At 56.0% G+C, this 10,349-nt stretch overlaps 1 protein-coding gene across 1 annotated transcript in view; it reads right to left on the bottom strand.

Annotated features, from left to right (window-relative positions):
• LOC111153027 (kelch like family member 36) overlaps window positions 1-9,130 on the bottom strand; it is a 13,509-nt gene extending 4,379 nt beyond the window's left edge. Inside the window, exons 1-3 of the mRNA XM_022511834.1 lie at window positions 9,090-9,130; window positions 6,447-6,525; window positions 109-1,182 (exon numbers count right to left, since the gene is read on the bottom strand). Coding sequence (XP_022367542.1) covers window positions 109-1,182; window positions 6,447-6,509 — 1,137 coding nt within the window. The 5' untranslated portion in view covers window positions 6,510-6,525; window positions 9,090-9,130. The remainder of the gene's footprint in view (window positions 1-108; window positions 1,183-6,446; window positions 6,526-9,089) is intronic.
• Between the last annotated feature and the right edge of the window lie 1,219 nt (window positions 9,131-10,349).

Below are 10,349 nucleotides of genomic sequence, written 5' to 3'. Positions count from 1 at the left end.
GGGGGGGGGGGGGGGGGGGGGGGGGGGGGGGGGGGGGGGGGCAGTCAAGGCTAGGTTAAGCGACCGAAAGTCGTCAAGAGTAAAGAAGTAATCCGGCTTTAATCTCACCTTGATCCACTGTTTACAGCGGGGGTCATACCTATAAAGAAGATTGGACGCCGCGTCCCCTCCATTGTCCCGGGAGAAGCTGCCGCCGGCGATGAAGATGAACCCCCCCAGCACGGCGACGCAGTGGTGGCTCCGCCGGGCCGGCAGGGGTGTCTCCTTGACCCACTGCTCGCTGGCGGCGTCCAGGTAGCAGGTGTCGTCGCTGAGCTCCAGACAGCGCTCGGACACCTCGCCGCCCACGAACAGCAGCCGCTCCTGGTTGGTACGCAGCGCCGTGCGCTTGGTCTGCAGCACGGGCTGGGCCGCCAGGCTGTTGTGGTAGCGCACCGCCTCCTCGATGAAGCCCTCGCAGTTGGCCTCCCGCGGCAGCAGCGAGCACACGGCCGGCTTGACACGGTGCAGCAGGTCGTTCTTGGGGATGAGCGGGAAGTGGATGTTCTCCAGCACCTGGAAGGCGTGGGCCTCGCGCTCGGGCCGCTGCGTGAGCCACTGCAGGGCGGCCCGCAGCAGGTCGTGCTCGCACTCGCGCTGCACCTCGCTGCTGCCCAGGTAGGCGCACAGCTTCTGGACGGACACGTTCTGCAGGAAGTCGGGCGTGAAGGACAGCGTGCCGAAGCGGCGCAGGATGAAGCCGTCGACGAAGGCGTCCAGCCGCCTGAGGCTGTAGATGGAGGCCAGCTCCTGCAGGTACAGGTAGTTCTCCTCGCTCACCTCCTGCTCCAGGTACTCGCAGCAGAAGTCCACCACCGTCCAGATCTGCAGCAGGTGCGCCGTCTCCAGGATGTAGTCGATGTTGCCACCGTCCAGCGCCAGCTCCCCGCCGTACAGGAAGTCCACCACGGCCTTGAGCCCGATGTACGAGGCGCCGACGAGCTCCACCTCCTTCTGGAAGGCCTCGCGCATGCCGATGGTGAACATGGAGTTGAAGTAGTCGCTGCACACAGCCAGCAGGTTGCGGTGGGCCGGCACGCGCTGCTCGTCCGCCACCAGGACGATGTCACAGAAGAGCCCGCGGAGACGCTGCTCGTTGAGCCGCTGCAGCACCATGCTCGGGTGCTCAGCCCAGCGGTACACCTGCGGTGGAGGGCACGGCTCAGGGGTCGGCTCACCGCGGGGTGGGGGCGGGGGGAGCACGCCAACCCCTCCCCCACCGCACCCCTGCTCCCCACCAAGGGGTCCCGGGGTCCGTCTGGTGCCCCACGACCAGCACTTACGTACAGCACAGTGAAAGAGAACGGGAACGGCAGGTCAGAGAGCCTGCAGGGAATAAGGGTGTTTCTGTGCGTGGGGGTGTGTGTGTGTGTGTGTGTGTGTGTGTGTGTGTGTGCGCGCACGCTGCAGCTTTCCTTCTTTCTTTTCAAACGCAAGTCCTAAAGGGGCGACCAGCTCGCTCAGTCGGAGGAGCTGGAGACTCTTGATCTCAGGGTTGGGGGTTCAAGTCCCAGGTTGGGTGTAGAGAGAACTTAAAAATAAAATCTTTTTTTAAAAAAATGTGGTATATCAGGGCGCCTGGGCGGCTCACTGGGTTAAGCCTCTGCTTTCGGCTCAGGTTGTGATCCCAAGGTCCTGGGATAGAGCCCCGCATCAAGCTCTCTCCTCAGCGAGGAGCCTGCTTCCTCCTCTCTCTGCCTGCCTCTGCCTACTTGTGATCTCTCGGTCAGATAGATAGATAGATAAATAAATAAATAAAATCTTTAAAATAAAAAAGTGGTATATCAAGTGCAGTTCCTAAAAACTGACTAGCATTCCCTTCCTTCCTACTTTCTTTCATTATATATACAATTCTGAAAAACTTACTTCCTCTCGGTCTCTCATCCTTCCTCTCTTCTTTCTAAATAGAATTCCTAGAACGTTTCTTTCTTCTCTCCCTGCCCCCTTTCTTTCTTACTGTGGGTCCTGAACAAACAGGTGTCAAACCTGCTGTCCTTTAAGGAGGACACGTAATGAAACAGCACCGGGTATTATGTTAAGACTGATAAATCACAGACCTGTGCCTCTGCAACCGATGATACATGTTAATTTAAAAAAGGAAGAAGAAAAAAACCTGCTGTCCTATCAGAAAGGTGAAGTGGCTCAGAGCAGCCTAGTCTACACTCGGACAGAATCTGGGTTTGAATCCCAGCTCTGCTACTCACTAGCTTGTGGTCTTGGGAAACCACAGTAGCTTCTCGGTCTCCGCTTCCCAGTGTCACGAGTGAGATGAGGGCACTTCGCAGTCAGGAATGGGGAGTTCAGGAGACACACTGTGGCAGGGAGCTGCTTCCAGGACAGCTGGAGCGCCCACCAAGGCCTCACACCCAGACGAAGACTGCTCTCTCTATCTCTCTCTTTATTAAAAAGTGCTCAGCACCCAGCCATGCTTCAGGGACAACACCCACCCCCCCCACCCCACCCCCGTCTCCACTTCTACTGATGATTCAGCGTTGTGTCCGGTCCCAGAGACTCTGCAATGCTTCCAGAATAAGGAGCTCTGGGGCTCCTCCTTTCAGAAACACGGCTTCACTAGTCGTCACCCAGACTAAAAGAGAGAAATCATGAAATATGCAAGAGCATGGTCTCTCCCAGGGCAGGTCTTAGATGTGTCCCACGCCGTGCCCTCGCTCATTCAAGGGTCATGATGACCCTTCAAGGGGACCCTTCAAGGGAAGGGCTGTTATCATGCCCATTTCCCAGATGAGGAAAACTGAGGCTCAGAGAGACAAGGAAACTTGCCCAAAGCCCCACAGTGACTGAGTGGCACAGCTGGGATTTAAAACTAGGTCTGATTCGAGAGCCCAAACTTTTCATCATCACACAGTGGCAGAATTAACAAAATAATTAATATGAACAGTTAAATGGATTAATTCTAGCAATTCCAGTTGGGAGACATGGACTGAGTGCTATGGTCCTGCCATGTGCTTTGGAGGAGGCAAAGACCTGTCAGACGGAGACAGCAGCTCCTCCACCCTTGGAAGACCAGTGAGGCTCCGGGCATTCAGGATCTGCCTGCTGCTTGCTTTGTTGACCTTGGAACAATTGGAACAACAATTCTGCACAGGGAGACTGAGGCTGTTCAAACACATCCGCGAGGTCACCGGCCTGTTTGAGGGTGCCTGAGGCAAGGGCTGGCTGGGCTCTAAGCCTGTAAGGGGAAGTGGGTGTGGACTAGGGAAGAGGGGCTGAGGGCTCCCCGAGTTCCTGCAGGTCCCCTATCAAGCCACGCCCTATCGCATGGGTCTCATCTCCTTCTTTGCCTCCTGCCTCCCACATATCTGTGACTGCAGTACTTTCCTTCCCTCTGGTCCCTGCGTGGTCCAGCCACTTCCCACACCAACCACCCCATCTAGACCACAGGCGTGGGCCACGTTCTCACACTCCGCTGAGGACACCAGACCCATACTGCCCAAAGCTTCTTTTCCTTCCAAGTGCCAAGAGCCAGGCTCTACGGATGTTACATTACAGAGCAGTTTCTCCGAGGTCCCACACACGGTCTCTTGGTCTATTCTGGTCACTGGCAGAGAGAGTGCACCAGGCTGGGCTGGTTTAGGCTTCTTTTTTTTTTTTTTTTTAAGATTTTATTTACTTATTTGACAGACAGAGATCACAAGTAGGCAGAGAGGCAGGCAGAGAGAGAGGGGGAAGCAGGCTCCCCGCGGAGCAGAGAGCCCGATGTGGGGCTTGATCCCAGGACCCTGGGATCATGACCTGAGCCGAAGGCAGAGGCTTAACCCACTGAGCCACCCAGGCGCCCCTGGTTTGGGCTTCTAATGAAGCAGAAAGGGCCTGGGCTCCACCACATCCTGGCTTGGGGGCTCCTCTTGGGCGTGCACTCGAGGAAGGAAGGATAAAGGCACCATGGCAGCGCAGGCTAACTCGTGACGGCAAAGGCTCCAAATCCCGAGAAGTGAGGAGCATCGAGTGGGCGAGCTGCCCAGTCTCTAAGCTGGTGGGGATGCGGAACCACCACACTTAAATGGGTATACACAGAACCCCCATCTGCAGTGTAAAAAGAGAAACAGCCCCCCGAGGGGCAGGGGGTGGGGACAGATGACAGCTGCTGAGGGGACCATCTGCTCCCGGGAGCAGGGAGAAGGGCAGCCCCTCTTTCCAAAACTGGGTCTCCATGCTAAGTAGGCACGCTCCACTCTTCACCTGGGTCTCAACTACAACCTCCCGTTTCTGGTCATTTTCATGCAGCTGCAGAGATGAAAACTTTGGGGGGGGAAAAAACAGACAAACGTGACTTCCCAATTTTAAAGGGACATTAGTAACAGTCTCGCAGCGTTTTCTGTAATTGGGAAGCCCCAACTCCTACATTCGTTGATGGTATTTAATCCTGTTCATTCATTTATTTCCTATTTTAGTGCCTTCCTTAGAGGCGGGTGAAGGAACACAGCCACTCAATAGCAAACCCAGCCAGAATGCTAGGAAGGGGTATTTCATATTTAAAAAAAAAAAAAAAAATCACCATTAAAATGGATGAAGACATTTCAGAGCAGATAAATGAACAGTGGCCGTCACAGAAGGGAAGACGTTAGCACCCTGGGAAGGAACCACCTCCCAGTACACCACAGCAACCCTCGGAAGCGGACTAACCAGTGAAGGAGCCAAGTACACGGGCATACCGACCCCCCTGGGTCCCATTTACATTAAGTTCAAGGGCAGACAAAACTCCAGTCCTGGAAGCTGGAGACTGGGACAGGTGCTGGCTACACTGATGTGTTTAACGTCTGGAAAACTGAGGATACACTTACCATCTGGGCTCTTTCTCTAATACAAAAAGTTAGAAGCTTAAATACCATCTAACCAAGGGATAGGTTCAGACAGAAACAAACTCAGGATGTGGCTTTAACGGACAAAGACTTCTAGCCCTATCACACTGAGAAAGCTACCCTGTCTCGGTGGCCAGGGTCCGAAACAAAGCCTCTTTGAAACAGCCTTGAGACCGCTCTGGGTTTTCACAGCGGATAAAGCCGGGCTTGGCAAGCGCCTTCCCGGGAACTCGCACGGAAACAGGAGCCCACTTTTCTGGAGAACCAACTTCTCCTGAAAATTACACTCCGGTTTCCTATCATGCACAGCTACACAAACTCTGCCCCCCTTTTTCCCCCTCAAGTCTAAAGGCTGCTAACAACTCTCTTTGTAAAGTGCTGTTCTTTAATCTTTTTTCCAATCTTATAAAATTATTTTTCCTAACAGTTCCCGTGCAATTTAAAGACCACATATATTCTGCATATGTGTGTGTGAACCGTATGCATAGCTGTGCTCTAATCACACACACACAAAAAAGTAGGATCCTTTCTGCACCTCCAAGGACCAATTGTGGCCCCTTGGGAGCAATGGCGGCTGCATTGAAAATGCGTGATCTGGGGGCACCTAGGTGGCTCAGCTGGTTAAACGACCGCCTACGGCTCAGGTCATGATTCCAGGGTTCTGGAATCGAGCCCCACATTGGGCTCCCCGCTCAGTGGGGGAGCCTGTTTCTCCCTCTCCCCTGCTTGTGCATACTCTCTCACTGTCAAATAAATAAGTAAAATCTCTTAAAAAAAAAAAAAAAAGGAAAATGCATGATCTAAGGTAACCATAGCATTTATTAATCTCCAAGAGAACCACTTTCAGAGAAAAATAGGGTGTTGTCAATATTTATAGAGGGACAGGTGTAAACAGAGACTGCCTTGCAAACCAATCCCCCAATCCTTACATCTAGTACTTTGGGGGACAGGGGCTGCTCCGAGCCGTCCGAAGAGTCTACTGATGGTATAGATTCCCAGGTCCTACTCTCAGATTTTAATTTAGCCAGTTAGGGATGGAGTGGGGCATATGCATTTCTAATTCCATACCTTTCCCCTCACCATCTCCCGGGGTGATCCTGATATGGCCAGTGCAACACCGTTTGGTAGCCCGCCCTGGGGAACCCACCCTCACTTGCTCGTAGGGTCCCAGCAGGTCATGACTGGGGGAAGATTCTGGGCCCTTAACAGCCAGGTAGGCAACGTGTTGCCCCCACCATGAGGTGGGTGACTGGCTTGTCAATGGATATGTCCTTGGGAGTTTTCTGAGCCCCATGTGGGGACAGACATCCCGCGGCTTTTCTTCCGTCCCAGCCACGTCTTCAGGTTGAGGAAAACAACTAACGGGTCAAGGTGCAGTTCTAATGTCCCCCCCCTCCACCCCCTACCCCTCTGAGTTTAGGGCACGTTTTCCATTCCGTGTCCCTGCTACCTCCCCCGATTCATCATTAAGGAGATTACCACCACCCCGAGAAGGAACAGAAAATCAGTCTGTCAGGCACGAACTCATCAGAAAAACACCATACTGCTAAGGCGACCTGCGCACGCGGCGAATACCCACTCACAGACCTTGGAGGACTCGCTGATCTTGTAGGGCCGTGACACTCGCGTCTGCCGGCTTCCCTCCATCATAGAAGAGACCGCAGCCCTGGAACAAGAACAGGATCTCTGAGCCTCCGAGACCAAACCCTAGGTCATTCATTAATCATAGCTCGGCCAGCGGACCTCAGTGACAGCCAGGGTGCTGCCACAGGAGGAAAGAGGGAGAGAAGACCATACACTGTCAAGAGCTCTCGGACACAGAGTTGGAAAAAATCAGGTTAGAATGAGGAGCAAATGGAGCATCTAACTTTGATCATTTATAAACTAAAACCTGACGTCGCGTCTTTTAGGCCTTGTCCCACAAATATCTGCTGGATCCAGAGGAAGCCTTCTTCTTGGAAGACTTGGGCTGGATCCAAATTATAATGACAATAGTTACCATTTCAAAGCCTGGACGGGGACCCAGGAACTCGGCTAAGGGATGTATGTGTGTGATCTCATTTGAGCCCAACTACTCCGCTGCCGGGCTAAGGTCGCATCCCCGTTCACAGGTGAGGACACTGGGCTCCAGGTCACAAAGCTGGTAAACGGCGGGGAATCCAACCTAAGCCCGTCCAGCTTCAAAGCGGGCAGACGTGCGCCCTTTACCCACAAGCTCTGCTCACTGTGGCCCAGGGTTCAGGAGTCTCCTACTTTTAAAATATCACAGCGGAGGCCAGGCTGTGATGCAGTGATGACAGCCACAGAAGAAATACAGTCACATTCTAGACACAGGGGTTTTCCTACAAGTGCACTCCTAGGTCTTCACTGATTTAATGCCCCCCAAACCCTCAGGAGGCCAGAACTACTATTCTGTTTACGGAGGAGAAAGCTGATAGCGATATGGTCACTTGCCCAGTGTCACACAGTCAGGAAGGAGCAGAGGGGTGGGACTACAACCCAGGGAGGCGTCCTTGCTCTCAACCCCCAAACTACCCTGCCTGTCCATTTAAAAAAAAAAAAAAAAAAGTGGGGTGCGTGGGTGGCTCAGGGTGTTAAAGCCTCTGCCTTTAGCTCAGGTCATGGTTCCAGGGTCCTGGGATTGGCATCGGGCCCTCTGCTCGGCGGGGAGCCTGCTTCCCCCTCCCTCTGCCTATGATTTCTCTGTCACATAAACAAAATCTTAAAAAAAAACATGCCTACAGGCAGTACGTCCTGCCTAGAAGGTCCAGTATAAAATTGAACAGTTACAGTCACCTCTCTAGACCTCATAATCATCTCTATGGGATGGGCTGGAGTATCAGGCAACACAGGAGTTTCTTCCCGCTTCGAAATGCCAACTAATTCACTAATAATAGCACAGAGCCAGGCTTTGGGGGACGGGGGTGGGGGTGTAGGAGCACAGAGGAAGGACTACGCCAGCTACATGGGCACAAGTTACAGACTGGGTTTAAGAAGGAATTTTTTCCCCCTTTTCTCTGAGTTACAAAGAGTCCATTTGTTACCTACTGAACAAACAGCCCTGGCTAATAAAACAATGTCACAAGAAGCAAGCACTGTGTCAAGATAATGGGGGTCACACCGAGGTGGGAGGGGGCCTCCAGCATTCCCAAGGGAGTAACCTGGGGCACAGTGCATCCTGTCCAGCTCCCTGAGGAAAGGAAAGGGCAACTAGATTTTTCTTGACAAACTTGCAACTTTGTGGCAAAGGCCAGCTGTAGCACCCCGGTCCCTTCTGACCTAACGGCCTGGGGGCTGCTAGGGGGTTCAGGAGGGAAGGGCAGGAAGCCAACATTCACACAGTGCCTGCTGGCCGTTCTACCTTCACTCTCTGAGACAGGTGCGCGATCACCGCAGACGCCCGGGCTCAGGTGCTAGAGAGGCCCACCCAAGGTCACACCCCAGAAAGCAGCAGGTCCCTCTCTCCCCACCACCCCTGCAGCCATCCAGGGCTCAGGTTCCCTCTCTGCGATGAAAGCTTTCGTTTCTAGGCCAAGATTTCTTGGGAGAGTTTCCCCTGCTGGAGGCTCCCTTTTGTCTCGGGGCAAGCGGTTCGGGGCCAACGCGCGCAGGAGCGCTGGGTGTCAGCCGCCTCCCGTGCTTCCCGGAGGCAGACGAAGGGGTCAAGGCCATCCACAGGGGCAGGGGCGATCCCCGGTTCCGCGTTAAAAGGTCTTTGAGTAAACACGGGAACAGAGGCGACATCCGGACGGAGGGTCCCCGGGGAGCCTGCTCTGCGAGACGCTTCCCGGCTTCTAGCCTGAACCGGCCGACCCCAGCGATCGGGAAACGGACTCGGACGCCGCAGCGACTCACCAGCCCCGGGTCTCGCGGCGCCGCGGCCGCTCGCCCGCACCCGCACCCGCGCCCGCACCCCCCGGCCGAACTGTCGGCACAACGGCCGCCGGGCAGGTTCGAGCCGGCGGCGGGGCGGCGGAGGGAGGCGGAGTCGGATCGCGGCCCGGCCGGCGCCCGCGGCAGGACGCGGGGACACTCACCTGGGCCGCGCAGGCCGGGCCGCGCAGGCCGCACCTGTCTCACCTGCGGTTCCCCCTCCCGCCGCGTCCCCCGGCGCCCAGGGACGCCCGCAGGGAGAGGGGGCGGCGCGGCCGGGGCTCCCCGCTCGCCAGGATGGGCGCCCCCGGCCCAGTCCCCCAACCCCCCGACCCCCCGACGCGCGCCGAGGCCCACCTGGAGGGCGCGCTACGGGAGCGGCGCGGGGACCCCTGGCGGCGGCGGGACCGGGCGGGCGCGGCGGCGGGGCCGGGTCGCGGGAGTCCTGGGGCCGGCCGGCTGCGCAGCCATGGCTCCGCCAGGAAGTGCGAGGCCGAGGGCGGAGGCGGCGCGCGCGGCCAATGGCGGCGGCCGCGAGGAGGTGGGCTCAGGCGGCGGCGAGGCGGGGCCTGCGCCCAGGAGGGGGGGGGCGGCGCGCAGGGGGAGGGGGCGGCGCGCGGGGTCGAAAGGGAGGGTGGTGCGCTGGGCCCGGGCTAGGGGCGGTGCGTGGGCGCTGGCGGGAGGGGGTCAGCGCGCGGGGTCGGTGGTGGGGGCGCCCGCCGTCGGCCGCAGGCCCTCGTCTCCGCCTTCGCTCCCGCTCGCACCTGGGAACGCCCGCTGGGGTCCGCCACGGTCTCGGGCGCAGCCCTAGGGGTCATCGCGGCAGCCTCCTGGCTCCCGCACTTCCTCCCAGGCTGAGCTCATCAGTACGCCGCGCTCACCCCAAGCCGAGGCCCCCGCTGGCCCCTCGAGGTAAGGACACTTCCCTCCCCACCCCCCAACTCCTGCTCTGGTCACAACCAGCTTTGCACTTCACGCAGCTCTCAGCACAGTGGAATATCACAAGCCACTTTCTGATTCACTTGGCGTATTTTCTCTTTTCCCCACTAGAAACCTTCCAGGAAAGAGTTTACTGTCGCTCTTATTCCTGGCCGGGCCCACAGGACTGGCACACAGTAGGTGCTCGGTAACCAGTACATGTCTGCGGGACCAGTGAATTTAAGCATCACCCAGACATCGTCTGCACAACATGGATGAATCTGGAAAGCATTAGGCTCAGTGAAAGAAGTCAGACACAAAAGGGACCCGGATTGTAGGATTTGAGTTATATGAAGGGTCCGGAACAGGCAAGTCCATGGAGACAAAGTAGGCAGGTGGTTGCGTGGGTCTGAGGAGTTGGGGGGTGTGGGGGTGACGGTTAAAGTATAAGGGATTCTTCTTGGGTGATGCAAATGTCCTAAAATTCCATGCTGTTGGTGGTTGTAGAACTGAATATACCAAACCCCCTTAAACTGTACAATTTAAAAGGGCAAACTTATGGTATGTGAATTCTATCCCAAAAAAGCTGTTACAAAAACAAACAAAATGCCCTCTCTCTCCTTGTTTTTCTACTCCCTGCCTTCTCTGGAAAGGATTCAGGGCTGCAAAGCTGGGCCAGGACAGAAAAGAAAACTAGGG

The sequence above is a fragment of the Enhydra lutris genome, unplaced genomic scaffold (genome assembly GCF_002288905.1).
Source record: "Enhydra lutris kenyoni isolate GAN:26980312 unplaced genomic scaffold, ASM228890v2 scaffoldscaffold30, whole genome shotgun sequence".
In the NCBI taxonomy this organism is placed as follows: domain Eukaryota; kingdom Metazoa; phylum Chordata; class Mammalia; order Carnivora; family Mustelidae; genus Enhydra; species Enhydra lutris.
Note: the sequence above shows the minus strand (reverse complement) of the source record. Positions and strands in the feature narration are given on the sequence as shown.